This window comes from Dreissena polymorpha, chromosome 10 (genome assembly GCF_020536995.1).
Source record: "Dreissena polymorpha isolate Duluth1 chromosome 10, UMN_Dpol_1.0, whole genome shotgun sequence".
Lineage (NCBI taxonomy): Eukaryota > Metazoa > Mollusca > Bivalvia > Myida > Dreissenidae > Dreissena > Dreissena polymorpha.
The window spans coordinates 4144079-4171440 of NC_068364.1; the positions used below are offsets into that span (position 1 = coordinate 4144079).

At 34.4% G+C, this 27362-nt stretch overlaps 1 protein-coding gene across 1 annotated transcript; it reads right to left on the bottom strand.

The window, feature by feature from the left end:
- Positions 1-1836: 1836 nt before the first annotated feature.
- On the bottom strand, positions 1837-26901 carry LOC127846919 (uncharacterized). Its single transcript, XM_052378324.1, has 17 exons — positions 26736-26901; positions 25874-25982; positions 24134-24287; positions 23656-23717; positions 23154-23296; positions 18874-18982; positions 17713-17879; positions 17358-17483; positions 17023-17134; positions 15450-15616; positions 14194-14295; positions 13685-13759; positions 12822-12945; positions 12371-12486; positions 3522-3704; positions 2578-2680; positions 1837-2159 (listed from the first exon to the last, which is right to left on the bottom strand). The coding sequence occupies exons 2-17, from the start codon at positions 25977-25979 to the stop codon at positions 2077-2079; spliced, it is 1932 nt and encodes a 643-aa protein (XP_052234284.1). The 5' UTR covers positions 25980-25982; positions 26736-26901; the 3' UTR covers positions 1837-2076.
- Positions 26902-27362: the final 461 nt, after the last annotated feature.

Consider the following 27362-nt stretch of genomic DNA (forward strand, 5'->3'; position numbering starts at 1 on the left):
TTACTTTCATTAAAGCTATTATTTTACAGGATATTGACATTTTATGTAACGAAACGCAATAAAGTTAAATATATACTTACAATTTTTCAAGTATTTCTATATTTCATTACAAGATTGGTAACGAATTTAGTCTATGTGTTCACTCCTTTTAATAATTAAACTTTTTTTTTTATGAGCGCATTGCCGTAACACATCGATAGTTTTGTTGTTGGCGGATTATTTGAGTCGCGTTCTGGGGAAACTGGGCTTAATGCATGTGCGTAAAGTGTCGTCCCAGATTAGCCTATGAAGTCCGCATAGGCTAATCAGGGACTACACTTTCCGCCTAAACTAGATTTTTGCTAAGAAGGGACTTTCTTTAAACAGAAAATATCATAAAAGCGGACTGCACAGGCTGATCTTGGACGACACTTTACGCATATGCCTTATGCCTAGTTTACTCAGAACGCGGCTCGTTTTTACTTCGGGAATGTGCGTAATTACAGATCCTTTGTGTTCAGAATCCTTTGCAGACTGCACAGGTAACTTACCGCTTATAAATGCCAACGCTCTATGCATGTGCATTAAGCACTGTTTTCCCACATCACAGCTCACTTATGTTGAATTATGTGTGCAAAAAAGTGCCTTTTAAAATATAATTATTGAGAAAATTTGATAAAGTATTAAGTTATAAAAGTACATCATCATCATAATCATCATCATCATCATCATCATCATCATCATCATCATCATCATCATCATCATTATCATCATCATCATCATCATCATCATCATTATACAATAATTTTTACAATCATTACAATTTCACGCCCTTTTTGTCATATAATAGAAATTAACAATAACATTGATGAAAATAATTATATAAGCATTATCATCATTTTTATCAATAGTTGTATTGGTGGTAGTAGAAGTAGTATTCCCGTACTGCTTTCCATTATTAGTTCTTCAGTGCTATGGCGATTTGTTGCTCAATTGGTCCATAGTCATGATGAAGGGATACGCTCAATTTGACACTTATAATGCCATGATAGACCATCAAGTTTTAAGTTTCTACGTGCCGAGTATATATACATTTGTTATTTCTGTAAAAGGTGAAGTAAATAATGTAGTGTCTTTGTTGCAAAGGTTTTTTAAGCGCATTTCATTTCGTAATACAAGAATGGTATGATATTAGTTTCGCTTGCCTTCATTGGTAAACTTTAAGACAATGATTCTGCAAAATAGGTGCCTTGCATTGCAAATAAACGCAGTTATAAAAACAATGACTTACGATACACGATTTGAAATCAATTGCAAAATGTAAAAATGCTTCATTGTCTTTGTATCTGGCTCGTTGAATTTGTCTGTGCGTTTACCTATTGCTGGTTATTTGATTTATTATTTTCGGAGGTTATCGACTAAGGTGAACATGTATTCAAGAAAGAAAGAAAAGATCGGGGGCTTCAAATACATGTTTTCGCTTTTTTACGTGACAATATTACAGGGATTCAGTCAAACTTTATAGAGTATTCCAAAACTTTTTTTTGAAACGAGAGCAATAAAGAAATACCTGAAAACATACGTTCTCAACATCTTACAGCAATTTTAAAAAATATAGCCTTAGAATTGAATAATGACCTATCCCCGAGTAATGTTCGAGTTAACAATTTCGTTGTATTTAGCCAAGCTCTCTTCTAGTTCAGCTAGACTAGTCTTGACAATAGTGATAAATAAACAGTTAAATTGAAATTACCTGATTAAATATATTTTTGGCAGCGTGGTAGCTATTTAAGTTTTATCCGACAGTAAACTTCAAATAATATATGAGTAAAGAACACAAAAACACAAAGCCGTAAAAAATATTGCACATTTGAGTACGAGTGTTAGATTTATTCTACAATGTATATGCTTTCATAGTAGTACACTAGGTAAATTATAAAGGGAATCGATACTTCAGTCCCAACAAGCTATTTTAACGACTAGAATTTAGAAACAAAAACAAATTAAATAAATCATTAAAGGAATATTATCACGAAAATCGTACGAAGCTTGTACTACACGATGACGCAATGATTACGTCATGAGACATAAGTGAGTCTATTTAAAAAAGAAATATGCAAAAACAACTCCTAGTCCCGCGCCAAGCAACGGCATCGTGACACCCACAGCTGCCATTGGTCCTGAAATATATTTTAAAAAATCAATAACTTAAAAACAGGCAAAATATTTTTCTTAAAATAGTACAAACAGCGTCAATCGCTTTTTTTCTTCTGTCATTTTGTAAAAAATATTGAAGTTATTTTTTGTGCACACTGTATATTAGAACAACTGTTCATAAATAAGAAAACAATATTGAAAGGGACTTATCAACAGTAATATTCGGCTGTGCATACTTCTGTCATAGCAGCAAAAACGCACAATAATCATTGTGTATCATATTTTTAAGAAATGACAGCTTGCTTATAAAAAGCTCTGATTATGAATTGTTTTTAATACATTCCAAACTCTCTCAATTTTCCACAAAAAGGCACATTCGCGGAGCTGCACCGACCCCGTACCCCTGTATCAACAAATATCGGTGTGTATTTCAATTCTTACCCGGTCCATATCCGGTCTGCATCTGACTCTGAATCGTCGTTGTCGTCTGGTTCATGTACGTTATCTCGACGATGCTGTTCGGTAAGGCGACTAATGGTCCGATCTGTGTATAAAGCAAAAAATGAATTTAAAAAATATTTTTTTCAATCAAATTTAATAAAAAATCTCGCAGATAATACATTGATGTAAAAATATACAGCAAACGTATTTTTATACAATTTTATTTTATGCTTTCCGGTGGTTTATAGAGAAATATCAGTGAATTAAAACTGGTAATTTCACTGTTTCCAACAATGAAAATTATCAGTGAAAATTATCGATAATTTTCACTGTTTATGTTAAATGACGTCATTTTTTGACGAAATGACGTCATTTTCCAAGCGAAATTCTTTAGTTAAACTCTTTAACAATGTATATAAACTGTGAAAAAAAGCATAAAATAAAAAGAAAATTTGTTGGGTTCGGTGGATTATCGATTTTAATTCACTCGTGATCATATAAAATATATATTTTCACTCGTGGCTGCGCCACTCGTGAAAATATTATTTTCTATGATCACTCGTGAATTAAAATCGATAATCCACCGAATCCAACAAATATCCTCTATGTTATAAAAAGTGTTAAAAGACAAAACACTTTAGAACATCCACTAATATGCTCAGATTAAATCATAACACACACATATACCATATTTGGATGCGATGCAAATACGAGTAAACATGTCGTTATTAGCGTTATGAAATTCATCATTTTAGTACAAAAAAACATTTGATTCAGGGTGTCAACGATAACCTTTATTTAACATTCCTTGTTCATATTCCTTGGCTCGGTAATAATAGTAAAATAAAAACTTGGCGTAACATTCGTCTATACCGGTATTTGTAATTGCTTAGAAAAACTTACAGTCACAGTGGTATAGTAATTTTAAAATGGAAGAGGCTTACGTTGGAAAATTGGTCTCCACCGAGGTTGACAACGAAGTTGCCGTTCGATATGGTTGACGCCAAGGTGTCTGCGGCGAAATCTAACTCCACCTCTTGGTAGTCAGATGCCCGTTGTACGTCACCAACAACTGGTGACTTATCAAGCAGCTCGAACGTAACAATAATGACGTCAACAACGTAGACCTTAAACCGTACAATTGTAAATCTGTATTAGATCTATGCATTGCTTCAATCGTAAAAAATGTTAAGAAATGAAACTGCAACACGTGTATAATGAAACCATTAGCAATAAATCCTATTACTTCACCAACTATCAATGGTATATCTTAATTTGACTGCCATGACGGAAATTTATAACGTACATCTACAAACCTATTTTCCTTGAAATTCAAATATGATCTTAAATTAAAAAGTTTCTTACATTACATTCGTATAGTGTATTGTAAACGTGTTATATAACTTTCATGACATAACATTATTAAATACAGTACTCTATAATAACTCTTAAATGATATAATAAAGCTTCGAATAACAATTAACCATAGGAATGAAACTCTGAATTTCTCGTTCACACAAATGCGTAATTAATCCGAAATTTAATAACTTACATCGCAATCAAATGAACCATGAAAGTACAGATTAATTCATGCTATGACACCTAAAGGTTTATTTTTAAAGTTAGAACACACAATGTTTAACACAGATGTCTTTTTTTTCTTTCATTAAAATGATACAAACAACAAGTCTTCAATCTTACATGCAAGGGCTCCTTACCTATTCATACATTATGAAGAGCTGAAAGTTACACACGCGCAAACCAAAAATTAAGACACAAATGTTACTTAATGCCATTCAATTGTTGGGTGTTTTACATTTTAAAAAAAGTCAGTTAATGAAAATCTATTGTTTTCAATTTGAATAGATGTATACACTCAAAAATAAATATACCCATTTTATTTGCATTTGATTGTTGTATTGATTTCTAGCACCCGACTTATAGGCTGTTGGCATAAAGCGGCCCATCCACACACAACATCATTGTCAATTTTATTGTCAATAATGAAAATTGACAATAAAATTGAAAGTGAATGGATGATATTGAAGACACCGTCAATGTATTGATGAAAATCAGAGATCTCAAATATTTATTGACGCATTGTCAATTTTCTTTATTGTTTGAATGATGACCGAAGTACAATTGAACAAAATATTGATAATATTTGTGTACACTTGAGGGCAAAAATGTTCTGTCAATATTATTGAGTCGATAAAATTGACAATCATATTGTGTGTGGATGGGCCGCTTAAGCAAAATTGTTGTCATTCTGCTGTTTACGACCAGTGTGTTATTTCTGAGGTTAATTGTTTGAGTAACAATTCATATGTATTTTTTATTTGAAAAGGTACTTGCCTTTTTTCTTATCATGAATGATCTTTATTTAAGAAGAGAAAGTTGCTTGATCTACAGTATGTGAAAACAGAAAACACACATTGCGAACGTTATATACAATTTATTTTCGCATGCATACCATTTTAAGGTCAAACTTAAAATTAAGGTCAAGACCAGTTGAATACCAAATAATGCAATGTGCCTGCATAAAAAATAAGGTAAACCCTTCATTTAAATGTAATAAAACGATATGAAACAGTTGTTCCACTTACATTTCAAATCCCCCACGGTTCCTAACCAATACGGATAATACTGGAAAGATTTGAACTATTCCGGATAATACGCGAAACGGCAACGGGTCATATCGGAAAATAAACAAGTAAAATGCAGGATGCGCCTAGCATTGGAAGCGAAATTGGCCAAAAAACCACCTTAAAATGCCAAATACTATTGCGCACGGAACATTATGGTATTTCAGCTAATGGTTTACTTCAAAATTCGTTATGAAAATAAAACATTTTATCAAATCGAACGAAAACAAATGAATCATACCTACCTCATAGTCATGAAATAGTTTAAAGTACTTGCTTTTTTGTAACTGGAGAGACAAAACATATAATACTACTACTTTGCACTGTTGTTGTTTAGAATGTTAATGAAATTGTAGGAAATTATTGGCAACTTCAAAAACGTGAGTATTTGCGTTTTAAAAGGATCGTTTTAAAATGATAGCATATTAATTTCACGGGCAACGGATAACACACGAAACCACAAAATACTGGCACCGGATAAAGTCCGGAAACACAAAACTGTATAATACACGAATCGATTGATACATGTATAGATTATCACATGCTTTTCAGCATGTTTTATAAACAACATGTTCACATCGTATGCTCAACGTTTAATATAGTTCTTGAAGTTGGTGACGAATTTTGAACTACCGGTATGGCTGCAATTTCAAGCCATGTGCTTGTAACTGAAATATATTCATAACGACATGCGTATATATGTTTCTAGATTGTGGGAGACAAAAAGCGTAATCGTAATCTTTGAACGCAGATATTTGTTACGCATATTATTTCTTGAAAGAAGCTTATGATCTTAAATTCCAGGTAATGCGCAATAGACATTAAAGCACCCATGAAATGTCATTTCACTAGTACCACCTGTGGTATATTTAAATTCCAATTAACCGCTAGATTTATGTACATTTAACTTTGATTTTTAGGGGATGGCTGCATTAATGTTATTTGTGTGGGTGTGTTTTTCTTTGTGTACAGAAATCATGCATTTGATTCACCATCGAATCGCGGAAAGCGGCAACGAAAATCTAAACGGTTCGATATAAGTAAACCGAATGAATGTAGCGCCGTTAAATGTCGCATCGCCGTTATATGTCGCAGGCTACGAGATTTGTCGCAACGTTGACGATAAATGTAGCAAGGAACGATAAATGTCGCAAATTCTTCTGACGATATATGTCGCAATTTTAACGATAAATGTCGCACAAATTTCAACTGCCGATATATGTCGCAACATGAACGATAAATGTCGCACACCTTTATAAGTCATGTTAAAATGAAAAGTTGAAGCAAAAATGACTAAAACTTTCAGGTTAGATCTAGATTAACCGACGAGGTTTATTTGGGCCGACTTCCACAAGAATGGTCAGAGCGGTGAAGATCGACCGAAGCGCTCATATTTATTCATTTTCGACCAAAAACGTTAAGCTGTAGTCAAAAATGACAAAATCCTTGTTTTAAATTGGTCGGAAATCGGAAAAGCGAGGGGTCCGTACGGTTTTGCTTTGGGTTTAAGGCCGTTTCGATAAGTTTGGTTATATAAGGTCAGTCAGAACAACATGTAAATGCCTCGGTATTTCTGCTGGAGACTTACAGCTTTGCCATCTTTGAATCAGCGATAGAAGGCGAATATACTTGGATAGAATCATCGAGCCAGGATCACACCGGGACCTCTGGTAACTATTACATTATTTCGTGACGATACATGCAAGCTAAGGCGTGGCGCTAACAGTAATACCGTGAAAACAATTCTTAACTTTATTAGACAGTACACAACGAACTCGACTTATACAAGATTTCAGAATACCATGCAAGCATAATATTGTATAAGTATTTTAATGGTCAACTTGACTATTCTAAAACGGTATAAACATTTAAACAAACAAATACCAAATGCAATGAAACTTTCACAATACAAATAAAGATGCGCTATAAAACAACTACTCCAAGCATATGATATTATTTCTCATAATCGTAAAACACTGCTTTGAAGTTGTTGCAAAAATTATACACGCACACACAAAATTGAAATTATAAGTTAAATAAATAAAGGAATATCTAACTAGCTTAATGATGTTCGAGGCTCGGGACGTATGGCGCGTAGCTTCAAACCAATCTCCAACGATGAGCAAAACTGATGCAAATGTTCTATTGTTATTTTGGAACACGCGTGTGATTTAAAAAATTTAAATTGTTAATATCATATTCCTGGATGTTAAAACTCCTTAAGGTACGTCGTATGCTATATACGCATATTGCACTTTGTTTCATAGGCACGACCCTGCTCAAATAAATAGTTCAAATTTACCGTCCACGGACTAAATTTAAACAATACAAAGTTGTATTTTTATGTCACGATCATTCAGTGTACATATGTATGTCGAATTTTATATCACGAGTGGTCATAAAAATATAGTTTCACGAGTGGCATGACCACCAAAGACAATGATAGAGCCTTGCTCTGACGGGCCTTACAGTATGTGCCTAAAGTGTCTTATTTCATATTAACGTATGCTGATCGGGGACGACACTTTCCGGCTTGACTAGATTTACGTATTAAACAACAACAAAAATATAAAAGCGAAAAGTGTCGACCCCTGTGCGGATTGCCTACGCTAATTGCCTACACTTTACGCGAGTATGACAGTTTTAAATTAGATAATAATTCACATCGACAAAATTCAGAAAATGCTATAAGATTTATAAATAATGAGGATAACACTGTGAACAGTTAATGATTCATCATTTGATGTAAATCTTAATATAGGGAAAAGAGATACGCTCTGTTATGAAAATGCGCGACAATTAGTACCATGGGGAGGGATAAGTATCATCGAATATGCATTTCCCCATTTCTGATTATTTATATAGCCCCCATTTATCCGAACCAATATCTCTAGTATCTCTTAGATTACATACTTCTAATAAATCATTTCTTAATCTTGAAAAAGATTCATTTATATATATATACTTCAACTAATTTGAAGCCTTCAACTTTTTATAATTACCTCCCCTGCAATTGAAAATATATAAGAAAACTCGCATCCTACGAACGATCAAAACCTCAATATATCTTTCTCCGAAACTTTTTCTGGTGGAATACACTTTAAATTTAGTAGTATATCCGCATTTAATCAAGAGAAAAGCGATATAAAAAGGCATTCTAAAAAAATCCCGCGTTTACTTGAATAAATTACCTTTCTTAAACCCATCGGCATATTAGAAATACGTACATGGACAAAACGTTTCCCCCGCAAAGCGTGAGAATAAACTGCGTGCCCGTGCCACTCGACATTTATCGTTCCTTGCGACATTTATCGTCAACTAATCTCGTAGCCTGCGACATATAACGGCGATGCGACATTTAACGGTGCTACAATGAAGTCGCAAGGGGCTGTTTGCCAATACGCTGCCACCACAAATGTGATGAATCGAAGATTCTGCCGCCAACCACTCTTCTAGGCATAGCATTGCAGGACAATAGGATTGTGAAAATTTTATTCTGTCAACCTAAAAAGAGACATTGAAGCTAACTTAATAAGGTTAAATCAGTGGTCGTACCTGCAACTACCAAATTAGTAGACCAAACTGTTCAACACGGAATAGAATGAACTATGTTTGACAGTGTAATAAACAATTTTATTCAGTACAATGTTTTTGGTTCATTCATACTTGAATGGTTTATGCCAAAAGTTCTTTACTTTAAAAACACTTCAAGAATGTGTCTCTTAAAGTAATAGACAGACACGTTTTAAACGTATAACTACACAATTTCAACATATTTTGTACAAATCAAATTCCATAATGTTTAACTTTACCTCAAATCATAGACTTTTGCCACGTTGTGCAACCTTTTTTTTAAATCAAATCAAATTTTTGTTTCAAATATTTTCTAAAATTAATTTAATATATAGAAAAATGAATACGCTTTTATTAAATATTTCAGAGTTCATAACATTAATTTTTAAATTATGTCATTTAACATTAAAAGATGTCTCAAATGGTAACAATAATGTACATTGTAAACATGACAAGATAAGGGATATCATCTATTTATGTTGATGTATTTTTATTTGATATGAAGACTGTCTACTAACAGATTTAAGAAAATACATGTAATTATGGAACTCGACAAATACAGGATTCCAATAAGTAGTACCTGTATACCACTGTCGGCACAGCTTCACTATTTTCATATGAGTGATAAATAATTCGGTCTACCCACATGCACATTATCAATTACATATTTCCAAACAGTATTGAACTACCGGTAATGCTCTATAATTTTAGTAACATTGGCCTTGACAGACTTCAACAAAATCTATAGACAATGACAATACACAACAACAATTATAATTATGTTTTTTGGTATCTACAACAAACCTTACATTTTGATGCAAACAATGTTTTTACAAGCTAAAACAAATATCTTCCAAATATGTGGCTTACTGAATATCGTGTGTAGCCAGTTTTTGTCCTATATTTGTTGTCACATATTTTGCACTCATATAAGAATTGTTATCGACAACAATTTCAACTGAACATTCTACATGTAAACAGGTATCTAATGGTTGCTCGGTGGCTTTTTCATCTTCATGATGATTGCAGTCAACCTCAAACAATAAATTACCCACTTCAGACTCAACATTGTATCCGTCTACATTACAAGGGGGAGGGGGGGGGGGAAAGTTACAAATAAGTACACACAACTCTCCAGGTTCTCTTTAGTCTCTGCAGTTTCAAGCCCGAAAAAATTCGGTTGGTCGTGACATTCTGAAATAAATTATCATAATTTTAGCAATTGACATGTGCTAGTGTTCCGACGTCATGGGATTGAGTCTATCAACTGGCACACTTTTCCTTCGCGGTTACTTTACACATGCCATGGGCATAGCAGTTAATCAAAGCAGGATAAATTGTTCCAATAAAGTTTAAAGTTAATGATACTCAGAAATTGTACAATTACTCCGTCCACTGCTATATCCAATCCAAGAAATATCGAACAGAAACCCTTAGCCCATTGAATTAAAAACTGAGACTATACTTACAATGTTCTATCTCGAACTTCAACGTAAGATGTTAGGGCACTGAAGTCTGAAACAAAAAGAATACAGTACTGAGTGAATTATGAAATGAAAACTTCTGTATGTTAAACATACATCGTGTAAAATTTAAAGAGATACTAGCTATACATGTTGATAATAAATTAATCCAAAAACGACAAATACCTAACTTTGTGTGCATTTGAAGAGTGCAATTGTAAACAAGGGAAATATCACGATTTGGGCAGTATCTTTAAATCTAAACCGTAGGTTACACACAACTTATTTCCCCTAATATTAGATATAATAATCAATTATAATAATAATCCCACAAAAGTAAACAAAAATGGTTAAAAACGACTAATTATAAACAATCATATTTTACAATTTACACTGCTGAACTGGTCTTAAAACTTTCTTTTTCAAATTGTTATCAAATCGTGTACATAATTTTTAATAGGGATCTTTTCACGCTTTGGTAAATTGACAAAATTGAAAAAAGTTGTTTCAGATTCGCAAATTTTCGTTTTAGTTATGATATTTGTGAGGAAACAGTAATACTGAACATTTAACATGCTCTAATATAGCAATTATATGCATCTTTTGACGATTTTAAAACCTAAAAATTATAAAGCGTTGCAGCGCGAAACGATTAAATAATTTGGAGAGTTCTGTTTTTGTCGTTAAATTTTGTGAAACTACGAAGATTGCTTATATAAGGTATAAAATACGTCAAGAATGTGTACCCGGCGGAATAGCTCAGTAGGCTTAAGCGTTTTTACTTCAGGACTCTGGCAGGACTCCAGGTGTCACTGTTTCGAAACCTGCTCCGGGCAATGTTCTTTTCCTTTTTTTAATTTTATTCTTGATTTTTTACTGGTGCGTTTACGATCCAATGTTTACATTTATAAATATAAAGCATTTAATGAATAAGTTAAAAAATGCCAAAATCTGTGAAAAGGCCCCTTTAATATTTAGACAATCAACGGGTTCTTATATCTTATAAATATTATTGCTGAGTCGGTTGTTCAACAATAGCACGCGTTCTACATCAGATTTTTTAAGAACCAATACCATGTGTAACCTTAAATGCATAGGTTTAATAACTTTTTTCAGTGTAGGGTCATGACATATTTCATGCGTTAAGACAGTGGTCAGGGCTGAGGGACGAGAAGTAACAGACCCATTTCATTTAACAATATAAAATCAAGAAATTCTAAAAATGATTACCATATCAGCAGAATCCAATACTTTTTTTTAAACGTGCTATACATGTACTAAATTCATTAGTCTCGGCTATTACCCGGTGCCTACTTCATGCATTATCCGGTGTCAGCAATCGACATATAAAATACTTGTTTTTCTACAAACTAAACCTTCACTCATCATTGCAATGATATAACAATAATTATGCTGCCGTTTTCATCAGGAAACTTGCTCCGATTTTTAAATTTCATTGTTAATATGGACCAATATCTGCATTTTACTTCCGTTTCCACAGGTTTTGTGCATAAATTGTTCCCACTGCATAATGTCGTTTTTGTTACTGAGCACGAGTATTCAATTTACTGAATGAATGTCTTTGTTGTTCTGTGGAATGTTGGCTTGGTGAAAAATGTTAACATAAACGAAAATATTGAAATAAAAGAACACACTTACCTCAAAACAGTCAATATATTTCTGATATGATCCGGTGCCGTTTCGGGTATTATCCGAAAACGTTCAAATGTTTCCGATATTATCCGTATTGGTTAGGCACCGTGTCCTCACTTGATTCATAGAAACTGACGTTTTTCTTTCTTATAAATGCGTAAATGCTTGTAAAACAATACATAGTTGTTTCCCTGATATTGAAATGCTCCACTCGGTTAATTAACAGCTTTAAACTTGAAAGTCCTCAAAAGAATAACACGGTTGTTCTCATTTCACTTGAAAGAGTCAATCGGATAAAATAACAAAGTGATCTTTCCCTTACATTAATATAAAGCATAAAGTGAATAAGTCGTGCCCAATAAAATTAAAAGCGCCACTCGGATACAGTTCCCGTTACATGTATATGTACAAATGCCGAAAACAATGAATCAGTCGTAATACAGTAGGTGTTTAACTCACATTTAAATGCGCCACTCGGATTGGGTTAATGCCCGTAACCATGGTTATTGCCTCGAGAACGTAATACTTGAACGCGTTCATGTTAGACGTAATGGCAGTCATGGCGTCACTGGTTACTGGACATAAAACACAGAATAAAATTAATGTGGAGAAAACAAACATTTGATAAATCGAAGTAAATCATTTAAATGCGATGTGTGTTACAAGTTAGTGCTATGTTGGATATAGTGTTGCAGTGTTTTTGGTGTGGTATGTTGTGTTATAGAGAGTAAAAGAAGCGTGGCACGCAGTTATGTAATGGAGAGTGGTGCAAACTAAGTTTTGTGTTCGCTGTGGTGTGTGCTGAGAAACAATTTTAATCCAAATACCAACCTACGGAAGAAATACATTATTTATTAAAGGGGCGTTGCTTGAAGGACATACGATAGACTGAGCAGTTCAATATTCCTACCGTTTAGCATGAACTGGAATTTTCGGGTCTGCTCCGGGCGATAGCATCCGCTAATGTCGAAATGCAGGATATTTGGTTTGTCCTTCTTGAAGTCGTAGATGTTGTACTGGTAGTTCCATCCGCGCTGTGATGAAATGAACACAATAACGGTGCAGTTTCTGATTGTTTGAATTAGAAAGTTGTTTGCGTAAAGGAAAATATTCAACTAAATTCTGAGAGGGATATTGATGATTCTAGATGTGTCGTGTTTAACGGGCGATTAAATCGAGAGTTTGATTGTTAAAAATTCAATACGACTTTGATAAATACTTGTTAAATGATTTTGCTGAATCGTTTATGTGAAATACACGTCATAAAGGTACTGTGATGGTTATTACTGTGAATTGTTAAATGGACGAAGTATAGAAAAGTTTCAATATAAAAGACATTTCAAAATGTTTTTAAAAATACTTTTAACCAAGGAATAATTAAGGTGAAAGATTATTCTTGGAGGTATTTTTACAGCTATAATAATACAGGATTAAAGACAACCGTAAATATTATAGCTCGAACATGAAAACAAAATGCAATATAGACAATGGAAATAAGAAATTAAAACATGATATTGTTTTCATAAAAATCGACTATTGTTGTGAAAATAGTGAACTCTCTTTTTTTCAAAAGACTTTTAACTTGTAAATCTTATTTGTATTATGTAGCATTGTAAAGAATGTCAATTAAAAGTAACAGCTACACTACTCAGTAGCAAATGTAGAATAAACTGAAGTTACTATTTTATGAAAGGGAAGTGTAATACGATGTTTGAAGTTTAAAATCTAGGACTGGTAAATACTAATCCCACGTGCTCATGCACAGTGCCTTACATCCGGGATACTGATTCTCATCTGCACAGGAATGGCGCCAAGTTCTGGTCCTGCGCTGGGATAGCTCCAGTTGTTCTATAAACATATTTAAAAAATTGTGTTGATTATAATGATACTAATGGTGATGATGACGATGATGATGAACGGAGTTTTGGCCGTAACTGACAAATGCAGTACAAGACACAAGGATTATTGGGGAAAGGTCGAAAAGATAATTTAATGACACAATGTGATTTGAACATAATTAAAGAAGAATGAAGGATGATGAAGCTTCCATTATAACAGATAATGAATTAATGACGTCGTGGAATAAAATATGAAGTAAGAAGATTTCGTCATTCAATGAGATTGTAATTTCATTTAACAATATGATGACAAGTGTAAATGATGATGGGGATATAATTGAAAGATGATGTTGGCATTGAAGGAAGAAAGTATGTCTTTTAAAAGTACGATGCCGTAAATCAAGTTATAGGATGTCGTCATCAAAGGACATTATAACATCATACCGTAGCGAAGTACCATTCCCAAGTCGAGTTGGATGGAAAACTAAAGGGGAAATCGGACCTCGTCGCTACCCAAGTGTCGCAGTCGATGTTGCGGTTCTTTTTCTGAACAACAAAAGCACACTTTTTAACGAAGAAAAAGTAGTTGTATTACTAGAAGTCATAGTAGTAGTTTGGGTTATGTAGGTAGTACAATAATTAGTAGTAGTAGTAGCAGTAGTAGCAGTAGTAGTAGTAGTAGTAGTAGTTGTAATAGTAGTAGTAGTAATAGTAGTAGTAGTAGTAGTAGTAGTAGAAGTAGTAGTAGTAGAAGTAGTAGTAGTAGTAGTAGTAGTAGTAGTAGTAGTAGTAGTAGTTGTAGTAGTAGTAGTAGTAGTATTAGTAGTAGAAGTAGTAGTAGTAGTAGTAGTAGTAGTAGTAGTAGTAGTAGTAGTAGTAGTAGTAGTAGTAGTTGTAGTAGTAGTAGAAGAAGAAGATTTGGTGCTGGTAGTGGTGGTAGAAGTTGTAGTAGTAGAAGTAGAGGTTGCAGTAGTACTCCTTCTGGTACTATTACTATAAGTAGTGTTGCTAGTAGTACTATCAACTTGTCAATAGAGAATCACACGCTTAAAAACGTTAAAAATTTCCATTAGAATATTGTCCTTTTGGCTTTTGTGTATGTATGACAAGATGTAAAAATAAATGCTATTGTATTATTTTTCTGTATTATCATTTTGCCGCAGTATACTTCTGATTTTTTTGTCAAAAATGACCAATGAAAGTACGACAATGAAAAATATCATATGATCACAAAAACTGTAAAATAAAAAGTTTATAACGCTGTCATTTAACCATATTTCAGATTAAAAAAGGTTTCAATGAAAATAAATAAACATTACCTATAATAAAATGATGTACATAAAAGCACTCACTATCGCAATTAAAGGATCACTGTTTACAGCATTATCTCCCCTGTCAGATCAACAGTTGGAGCATCTTTTCACAAATTTGTAAAATTGTACATTTATCCAAGGGACACACTATGCAACAATGGTTTTGTATTTGATTATACTTTTTCATGAAATACACGATAGTGACCCCCTATTGGTGTGACCCGAGTTGACTGTAGTATTCATCATTTTCCGCTTATAACGCCAATATCAATCGATTATTCGTCGATAGAATGTAAATGCCGTATTTGTTTACCTTTATTTTTTATTAATAAGCTTTTGAATATAAACAAGGTACAAATTCAGTTGCATCCACGTCATAAAACTCACCACTCCTTCATATGACGTCGACTGCTTAGAAACGTCAAAGTAGAAGAACTCGTTGGAGCTTCTAATACGGACATTGTTAGCACCCGAAGCCTTGTTGTCGAATTGAGATGTCTCGATTGGTCGCGCGGTACAATTGCCTCGCAATCTGTCCGTTATATAGGCAACACCTTGAAGTATAAATGATAACCTCCCTTTGCATACCCGATTCATTACTTAATTGCACAGTTTCTTCCCTTTGGTTTGAATATATTTATAAATAAATTTCCATAATGTAAGTTTTATTTATTAACATGTTGTTACTATTGGTGTTTTATAATAAGGTTCGTAAGAAAAAAATAAACAGAGATCATTTAGCAATGAATCGCAACAAGGAAAATATTCAAATTAGAGCTCATACTTAAACACAAAGCCTGGAATTCGATAAAGACAGATAACTCAAGCCAAATAATGATCACGTCGTGTTTAAAACTCAGATCAATGTAAATAAGTAACCGATGAATCTCGCGTGGGTTTAAACAGAGTTGTATTTACACATTTATGTAAAAACAACATGGTGAAGACCAAGTCGAATATCTAATAATTATACTATACTTAATTTTTATTTGGGTACTTCACAATTTGAAAAAAACAACAACATAATTTATCAGAGCAATTGTTTTCATGTTAACAAATAATTAGGGGTAAACAAAGGAACTGTTGTTGTTGTTTTTTGCTGTGACGCGTACCCGACCCTTGGTTACCTCTCTTTGTGTTGGCCCATGACTTAAGTTGACTTCAATTTATTAAACAGATTCGATTTTCTTGGACAACATTGTTTTTAATTAACAATATCATGGCGTCTATTATCGTTATGTTATCAATAGTTGCTATCGTCAAACAGAATTAACAAAATTAAGTTACTTAAAAAAAAATAAGTCTAATGACATATAAAACAAAACATTTGGTTATTTTATTGACCCCTTTTATCAACGGATCATGATAATGCCTCTATTTAATCAATCCCAGCTTCCAAATCGTCAGCCTCGTTCTCGATTTGTTTCATGAAGGCAACTTCTACAGAACTTGATATCGGGAATGACAAAAATATATTAAAGCTGGTCGCTTGTAATGACGATCTATACGCGCCAAATAATGTGTGTATTTTGCGTTGAAGTTGTTGCTTTTACATTTAATGTGTTAAGTATATCATATCGTTTATGTTGGCCTTTACAGATTGCAGAGACATTGTAGATATACTGGGTTACAATATTCATTGGGTAAGCATAGGTGTTCACTACACAATCCCTAAAATATCACTTAGTTCGAGGCTATAGTAAAAACAATGGTTATGGGATTCTATATGTGCAAAATATTGCATTTATTTGCGCTTAAAGTTGTCGCCTTCACATTAAATTATGTACGGATAATATGTAGTATATTATATTGTGACCTTATTGCACAGGGATAAGGATAAAAACCGAGATAACCGACTAAAATTATCCATCTATTTCTTATGAGTATTCAGGGGAGGCAACGGACTAAAATCTCCCTTTGTCTGGCTCTTAAGGTGAATAATTGAATGAAGGCGTGATACCTGAATGAAAATCGTGGATTTCGATAAGATCATTCAAGCCGTAAGGGGCATAATCCCCTTGCTGTGGTCTGTACTCGAATTTCACCAGTTTTTGGGTATAAAAAAACGTTTCCTGAAAATGAAAATAATATTTTTAACAATCAACATCATATGCATAAAAATGTAACAAAGAAGAAACGTGCTTTTACTCAATATGAAGTTTGTGTTATTGTGTTTTCGTTGATTGTAAAGTGCGTGTACTTAAAGTTTAAATTACACATATTGAGTTTTAATTCAAACTTGTCTCTGTCTGCCTTTCTCTCTGTCAAACAAACTTATTGTTTGTTTGTTCTAACCTTCATGAAGGAAATGTGTTGCCCAGCTTGATCGAGTATTTCCGTGGTGAAGGAGAAAGCGTCGTTCGGAACTGCCGGGAAAGGTTGCACCAATTTTTTTCCAGGGCAAACCACGCCCCTCGGAGTCTGGATAAAACATTAATGAAAATAAGAAATATATGTTAGGATAAGGTCGTATTGATTTTCAGGAGAAAGGAAAAAGTGATAGAAATTGTTGATTTATAACAACAACAACAACAATAATAATGATTTGATTGTAAACAATTTTAACAGTTATGGAATAGTGTTAAAACATTGTTATAATGATGCATATGGACTTAAATTATGCGAATCTTAAAAGTGTTTGATAACATACTTCGAAAACTTGTGTCTCATCCGCTGATATGGTAGGCTGATAATCAAAGAAGTTGTAGTAGTGTTCAAAGTCGTGTGTTATGCCGTTCTTCGCCGCTTTTCCCTTCACGTGGCACTGCACGGGGACAGCGTCTGCGCCAGTGGAAGAAGTCCAGTTGGCGCCACGTGCTTAATATGCATAGATAATAATAATAATATAATTAATGCGCTATCAATGCGCTCGGCTATATGACGAGCCCTTTTGACTCTTTGAGCCAGATTTATGCAACGATCTGACAAGGACGTTGCGTTATTTATTTTGATCAAGGCAAGTGTCATAATCAACGTGAATGTTACGTTAAACAAAAAATTCCTATGCCAATGAACAATACCGAAAAGGTACATTCCTCATATAGATTATCTGCCAGCTATATAGCGTTTAAGAATGGCATCAGTGCATCCTTTGCGCATTTAACATCATTTTATCAACGTGTTTCTATTTTTATTTTAATACCGCCCCCCCGTACCCGCTAACAATGTATGGCAAGGGTCTATTGAAGTCACTCAGTCCATTTTAAATACAGGTAATTTACTTTGGTACTTGTATGCCATCATACGGACACTTGCTGTTTTGTTATAATTCGTGGCTAAAATGTTTTATAATGTTGTATCAAATTGTTGTGTTTTGTTGAATCTGATAAATTGCTACCGAAAGTTCATTTTTACAGTTGATTCCGAGTAATACGACGTGCCTCAATACATTACACAGATATACAAACCAACATACATGTACCTGATTTATATGGAACAACATTATTCTGACCGATGATAATGCGTGTTTCTTTCGAGTTTTATTTTCATTTTTTAAATATATCTAAGAATAAAATTATATTGTTCATAAACCAACATATGAAAGTGTATTGCGACCCATATTGATAATTGTTCACCATTTTATTTACTGGCATTATTTTTTGGTTGAGTGGCCTTTTTTTCCTTTGCTATGAAGATGTTATGCACGTTCAAGTGTTGAAGAATCTTTACATTAGACAACAATATTAAGAAATTCTTATATTAACTGATACTTTGCGTCTCAGATTGATATAGAAAGTGTCAATGTTATATCACGTTCATTATCAAACATTAATGACCTGTTACGGAAAATAACGAAGATTATCGAATTTACCCGAAAAATACCAGTCTACAACCATCGTTGCCCCCATGCCGCTCCAATACTGACACGACCGCCACCAGTCTACAGAGATGTCACGGACCATTGTTTTCCCCATATAGACCTAGGAAAAAATATTTAAAACAAAAATCAAAACGCTCAGAGCATTCAAAGACCATCTATCGAGAATGCAACTAATGGTTCGGCGAAGAATGCGCTTCAGTACATCAAGACATCGTTGAAGAACGACGAATTCAATGAAGTTAATATAATTTCGTCACTGATTCATACGAAAAGCATGCAGAGTAATTCCAAATCGATGGTCTCAATTTTAAATGTCGAACCTACAAAAACACAAGTTTTCAGGAGACGTAATTTTGTTTAAAATTTCTTGCATAAAATCAAATAATGATTATTTTAAACATTTTAAAAAGTGTCTCATGATGGAGCATGTTCGTATGGAATTAATTTGACGTTAAGTTAATAAATCTGTGTAAAATGTATCTTCGTCATTTAGACTTGCATTTATGTGATGTTTTGGCAAATTGGGCAGCTTATTGTAATAGGTTTTGTTTCAATAGAATAAATTATTCCATTGTTTTCAATTAGATATAGCAAAGCAATGTGTGTTGTTCTGTTTTACACGGTGGAACAGAGGTGACAACCGCAATTCTTTATTTATAGTGTGACCTCAACTTAGTAACTTTAGGAACAACGTATAAAGTTGAGGGAACAACATCATAAGTTTTGGCTTCAACTTAATAACTTGTGAAAACAACTTTAAAAATAACTTGTGGAAACAACTAAGTACGTTGTCCCCACAACTTACTGAGTTGAGACCTCAGATTAGTAACTTGTGACCAAAACTTCATAACTTGTTCCCAAAACTAATTTAGTTGTGGCCTCAACTTAGTAGTTTGTTCATTTAACTTATCAAGTTATTCCTTCAACTAAATAACTTGTGGAAACAACTTTTTAAGTTGAGGCCTCAGCTTAAAAACTTGTGGCGACAACTTCATAACTTGTTCCCACTACTTATGAGTTGTTGCCTCAACTAAATAACTTGTAGGATCAACTAACTAAGTTAAGGCCACTAATTTAAGTTTAATCAATAAGATCGGCCGTTTCATCTTTACCGTTTTATCACAATAAGTACCCCTTATACTACTAGGTGCTCGGGTTCGAGCACTATCCCTGTTAGCTATGAATCCCCCCGTTCGAGCCCTGTCTAAGCACTTGCCATGTAAGCCATGGATTTCAGATTGCCCCTATCTGAGCAATCACCAAGTTAGCGATTGGTTCAGGGTTCGAACCCTGGTGTTAAAACTAGCCACATACAGGATCATGAATTCGTCAATCGGTCAACTAACGAAATACACGAACATTAATGCCTGACGATTAATAATGGTTTCACAGTAAGCGAATGATTCCGGCTGCGAATCAAGGTCTGATACCTCCCTTTTTAAACGATGTGTCTTTGGGTTTTAGCACAGTCTAAGGACTTTCCCTGTAAGCGACTTGGACCCCAGTCAGAGCATTCGCACCCTACGTAACGGATCCCGATTTTGAGGCCCTGCCTGAGCACTCACCTGTATGCTATGGGCCCCGGGCTCAAAAACCGGTTTAAGTACTTACCATTTAACCGAACGCACCCTGATCCAAGTCCTAGTCTTAGCGCCGGACCGAAAAATGCGGGATTTATAGCTTACAGGGCTAGTGCTCAGACCGGCGCTCGAACCCGAACACCTATAGCTTGCGAGGCTAGCTCTTATTCCGGGACTCGAAAACAGGAAATGTTGCTTACGGAGCTAGTGCTTATTTCGGCAACCGTTCGCTTATAAGGCGAGTGTTTGTATGGTATGTTAGCGACGGCTGTTTGGTTCGAGTCCCTGTGTGAAGCCGTAGCTTTTGGTGCGAACGCTCAGACTGAGGTTCGCAACCGGGATCCTTCCCTTACTTGGCAAGTGCTAAGACACGGGCTTGAACCCGGGATCCATAGCTTTCAGCGCTAGTACTCAGACTGGGGCTCGAACCCGGAACCTGTCACTGTTGGTGCAAATTCTCACATCGAAATTCGAGCCGTCGCGTATAGGGTAAGTCCTCAAACCGAAGCTCGATCTAGAGAACCAAAGCTTTCAGGGCTATTGCTCGTGATTCGAACCCAGGGACCGTCAAAAACTTAGGCATCTAGCACTCGCCTCGTTAGCGATGGTTCCCGCGATCGAGCCCCGGTCAGAGCAATCGCCCAAATCCAAAAACCATGGACCACTCTTTTATTAAGGGACTCTAAACCGGGATCCGACGCTTACGTTGCTAGTGCTCAGACCGGGGATGGAACCCTGAACCCAGTCGCTAACAAGGCAAGTGCTCAGACAGGGGCTCAATCCCGCGATCCATAGCTTACAGGGATAGTGCTCAAATCGGCGCTCGTACCCGAACACACAATAGTACGAGTTTAATGGTACTTACAATGATACAACGGTAAAGATGAAACGGCCTATCTGATTGGTTAAACAATGTTGTGGTCCAAACTTAGAAAGTTGTTTCCACAACTTATTAAGTTGTGGTCTCAACTTAGAAACTTGCGGCCAGAAGTTATTAAGTTGAAGGAACAACTTACTATGTTGAGACCTCAACTTAGTAACTTGTTCCTACAACTTATTAAGTTAAGACCTCAACATTTTATATTATTTTGATCTCTTTTGCATTCAGCAGTGCTAGAAAATGTACATCAGTTAATTATTCTATACGCAAAAGTTTACGTTTCGTCAATTTACCTTAGAAATACATGGCTTTATTGATACTTTAATATATTAATTAGCGCGCAAAATACCGAAGTTAATTTTTTTTTCAGCTTCGTCATTTTTACTTCAAGCAATTGCGGTTCGTCATTACATAACGTAACTTTATTGAGCTGTTGCGATTGGTTTACTATTTTGTTGTTTTGGGGTATATGAGCATTGACTTCCCGCTTTGCACAGTATCAAAATCGCGAAATGCCAAAAATGTAGGTTCGTCATTTTAAATTGGGACCATCGAAATTCAATCCTCGATCAGTTTTACGTGCGACAGCATTGTAAAATTCTTTACTATGCAATTGTAAATGGTCTTCGGATAAATCATATTTTGCCAATTTTATGCAATGTCTGTTGGCACGTAAAGGGATGGTCATTAGAAGTTTAAAGCTTAATTCAAGGAAAGGTCCACATTTTTCTTGTGTATGTAAAGATTGGGTTGTCTTTTCATGTTTAGCTTTTTTAATGAACAAAAATTAGTCCAGGAAAGTCGCATCGGAAAGAACTCTTTTATAATTATAATAATATTTATTCAACTGAAGTGCAAAAAGTATTCTTTAAATTTAAAGGTACGGTAGTTCACAATTTAAATATCTTTTTTTTCCCCCTAAGAGCGCGGCTTTCTCGCACCAACATGTTTAAGTTTCCAAAGTGCCAACATATTTGCATAGTTTTATTCAAATTTTATTATAAGAAAATATATGTGACTTTTTTATTTTAATTATTATTCAATTCTATTAAACAAAGCTTCCCTGTGCGTGTGCATTTATCTTGGACGTAGTGACTTTGCAACGTGCAAGATCACATAATGTATGGTATATGTCACTACTATTGTGTTTACAATTGCTTGATTCTCGTGGAAAAGGGTCTGAGTGATGTCATTCTCGCTGTTGTCATTGGAGTTCTCCAATTCAAGTCCGGATCATAATAGGCGTTTCCACGAATTTCAGTGTCCAATTGTAATCGTCCATTTAAAGTAACATTACAACTCAAAATCAACGAAATTTTCGTACAATTTTTCGAAAATAAAGCTTAACAATTAAAAATCATTGTTCTTTATGGCCATTTTCGAAATTTCAACGCAAGATGTGGTCTGGTAAAATAGATGTTTGTGGATACAAAATGCTCGTTTTTATTATGGTTTTAACATGGTACCATTTTAGGGTTCGTGTGTCGTATCAATAGATATATTCGCAGGAAACTAACATAGAATTTATTGTGGTCACAAATAAATTAAAACGAGCATTTTGTATCTACAAAAATATATGTTATAATACCACATCAAGCGTTGAAATTGTGGCTATTGCTATAAGGAACACTGATTGTTTAGGTGTTAACTTTACTTTAAGCTCTACAAAAATTAGCCTTAAACAGTTGTTGTTTTAAGTGAGTCTCAATACACTTTTCATTTGGTGTTATGTATGCAAATTCCCAAACGTTTGGGTCACGTAATAAATGATAAAAACATAGTCGCCGGAGAACAATTATGACGTCACGTACCTCGTTTATATTATTTCCAGACCAGTGGAGAGCCCCTGCTGCCGAAAAGATTGTACCTTGACCGTTGACAACTTCGTAACCAAGGAGATATCGCTGGTCGGAGTTCGAGAGGTCGGTAACGGTGCAGGCACCAGGTGTGTTTACTGAAATGAGAGTTTACAAAATATTTGATTTCAAAATAATCATTATTTGGCCAAGAATAGCGTCATCAACTCGAAAAAGTATAAAATGAGTTATTTCAACGGAATTAATAGCAGTTTTTTAAAAGTATCGCATATTGAAAAACAATGTATTTATTAACAATCGATATAATATTTATTATATTAAAACTAGTGAAAAAACATTATAAAGAATATGGATCGAAGAAAATAGAACTATATTATTTATTTTGCATTTATATGTAATTCACAATTTTACATTACACAAATGTTACTTAAGAGAGCACATTTGTATGTAAGCTAACAATATTAAAATAAGTATGACCCAACGCTTAAATACTTACCCGGAACATTACGGGCAAGCTGAATAAATTGGTTGGTTCCGTAATTATACCACGCCGCAAAGCTGCAAATGTACATTAGCAAACAATTAAAGCATACTTTAAATTTATTTTGTTGGTTATTGCATTTTTCAACTTAATTATACACATGGCTGATGATGATGATGATGATGATGGTGGTGGTGGTGGTGATGATGATGATGATGATGATGATGATGATGATGATGATGATGATGATGATGATGATGATGATGATGATGATGATGATGATGATGATGATGATGATGTTGATGATGATGATGATGGTGATGATGATGACGATGATGATGATGATGATGATGATGATGATGATGATGATGATGATGATGATGATGATGATGATGATGATGATGATGATGATGATGATGATGATGATGATAATGATGATAATGATGGTGATGATGATAATGATGATGATAACGATGAAAGCGACGTCACTCACTTTAAATTGTCCATCTGTTGATCCATGAAGCCACGGTTGTTGACGGCGTCGAAGTATTCGTGGAAGATTTGCGTTTGATTCTTGTTAACTAGAACCACTTCAATGCGGGTGTGAAACTGGTTGGCAATATTTGGCTTGATCACGTTCTGGCCACCTGTTAATATGAGTCGCGTTCTGAGAAAACTGGGCATAATGCATGTGCGTAAAGTGTCGTCCCAGATTAGCCTGTGCAGTCCGCACAGGCTAATCAGGGATGTCACTTTCCGCTTTTATGACATTTTTCGTTTAGATGAAGTCTCTTCTTAGCAAAAATCCAATTTAGGCGGAAAGTGTCGTCCCTGATTAACCTGTGCGGAATGCACAGGCTAATCTGGGACGACACTATACGCACATGCATTATGCCCAATTTTCTCAGAACATGACACATATAAATAAGAATTTTTGATTGTGGTATTCATTTGTTGTTACCACCAACAAAAACGGCAAATACAGACAATGGTTTGGTTTAAAACCTCATGTCGACACGTATTTAAACATATACATAACTGAAATAGTTTATAAAGGAGATCAAAATGCAACAACAACAACAACAATACCACTGATTTGGTATATAAGAGATTGTGTTCATTATAAATCATATAGTTTCTATGCATGTAACTACTTGTTTTGCTTGTGGAGAAAATTGTTCGGTTCTTACAATGCGTTCGTTCCAAGCATACAGAAATAAATAGTCCATTCGTTAATTATGGTTATATAGATTTTTGGTGATATCTTCTTGAATAAAACGCGAGCTTATATGGATATCTGCATTTACTTCAATTTTCGCAGTTTCGATTGACATAGTTATAAGTTTGCGAATAATTAATAGAAACACTTACACATTTTAAACTTTGATATTGATCTTGTAAAAGTTTGCTTAAAAACGAACTTAAGAAAGGTATTAATATTCGATTTTGCCGGACTTTCGGGATGCATTTTGCTATCTGAACTGAAAGCAGTCTCAATAATTTGAAAACATAAATGCAGTATAGCATGCGGTCACGTGATGTTGAGTGGATTGGTATTTTGTTAAAAATACATACGTAGATATGTAATATCTAAGAACCCTCTTCACAGCTTGTTCAATTAACATAGCTAACTAGACTAGATCATATGCTTGTCGATATCTTTCTCTAGTTTAATTCCTCTATTACCAATATTTTTATAGTTACAAGAGACACAATTAACAACGTTATGTTTATAAAAAGAAAAGGGACCATAATAATTGTGCTAATGTCGAAAAACAAGAAACACAATACGGAGATGCGCACGTTATATTGCTGGTTGATATGCTGTTGAAGTTTCACCGCTCAAACCTCTTTTCGTTTACATTACGATCCACATATAATATGTGCAGTTATTTTGATGGGAAAAAATGCCAGGACCATTTTGAGGTTTTCGCGACACAAAGTCCGACAGACGGACGAAATTACGGACGGACGAACAAATGCAAACTTTTACCATCGCCCCTCTGAAATAATTTTAATTTGACTACTAGCTCAATAACACTTCTTACGAAAACGATATGCATAGTTAGAATCTCTAGAGCCATGTCGATGAAACCTTAATACAATTGATGTTTTTGAAAGCGTTATAATCGGTATTTCGGGGACACAAGTAACATAAGTAAATATGCAGAATTGTTTAATAGAATTTCAAAGTAACATTTAGCTGTAAAGAAGTCTCAATACAAGCACTTACTTATGCCAGGGGGCGGGGTCGTTCCGTCGATCGTACATACGGACGTGTCATACTGCCCGACCACCAAGGTGATCAGCCCGAAAGCTAGAATCACGTGACCTAGCATGGTCTGTGAGTAATAAAGAACAAAACGACATTATTTTTCATCGCAGGGATAGGCAATTTTCAAGCACAGGAGCACTAAGCATTAAATATGCTGAAAAGTATTCAAACATACACACTGATTTGATTTTGCTATAAAATGTGATTTCCAATATATAGCCGTGATCGAAATATCGAATTTTTCTTGGAGAATTCTTTATAAATTTAGAAACTTTATGTTTATTTCCAATGTTTGCCTCAATAATAGTAACAGTAGTAGTAATAGTAGTAGTAGTAGTAGTAGTAGTAGTAGTAGTAGTAGTAGTAGAAGTAGTAGTAGTAGTAGTAGTAGTAGTAGTAGTAGTAGTAATAGTAGTAGTAGTAGTAGTAGTAGTAGTAGTAGTAGTAGTAGTAGTAGTAGTAGTGGTAGTAGTAGTAGTAGTAGTAGTAGTCGTAGTAGTAGTGGTAGTGGTAGTGGTAGTGGTAGTTGTAGTAGTAGCAGTAGTAGAAGTAGTAGTAGTAGTAGTAGTAGTAGTAGTAGTAGTAGTAGTAGTAGTAGTAGTAGTAGTAGTAGTAGTAGTAGTAGTAGTAGTAGTAGTAGTTCAAGTAGTTCTAGAAGTAGTAGTAGTAGTTCTAGTAGTAGTAGAAGTAGTGGTAGTATTAGTATTAGTAGTAGTAGTAATATCATAGTTTCACCAATAGTTAAAGAAATGGTATTGTTTAAGACACAAAATTGTATATGTTTGAAAGGAATGATATAATATAAGTAAAATTGACAAACCTTTTAGAGTTATATTCTTCCAATCTGGACTAAAAAAGGAAATAGAACTTTGAAACACCGATGTAGTGGTTAATTTCCGGTGTATATTTAAGAATCAACACGCGTTATCAGCGGGTATGTACTCCCCAATTCGAGTTCAAACAAAATGTTGTTATCTGTTTTTATCATTGTTTCTATCGGTTTTGGTCAAATTTTATAGATAAATGGTACATGAATGTGTACAGTACTTCATTATATTTATTATCAGTTTAAGTTAACATATCATTAAATATCATTCGAAATAGTAAGAATTTAATGATAAATCTACACGTACATGTCTGTGTACATGTATATATTTACACTGGCAGTTATTGAATACATGTATGATATAAGAAATAAGTATGTAAAGCTCATTTTATTTTATTGATGTACATTGTTTTATCATAAAGATAATTTATATGCGACGAAAATGATTATGTTGATGGTGGGGATGATGATTTTTATGATGATGATGATGATGACGATGATGATGGTGGTGATGGTGGTGATGATGAAGAAGAACAAGAAGATGATGATAATGATGATGATGGTGGTGATGATGATGAAGAACAAGAAGATGATGTGATGATGATAATGATGAGGATGATG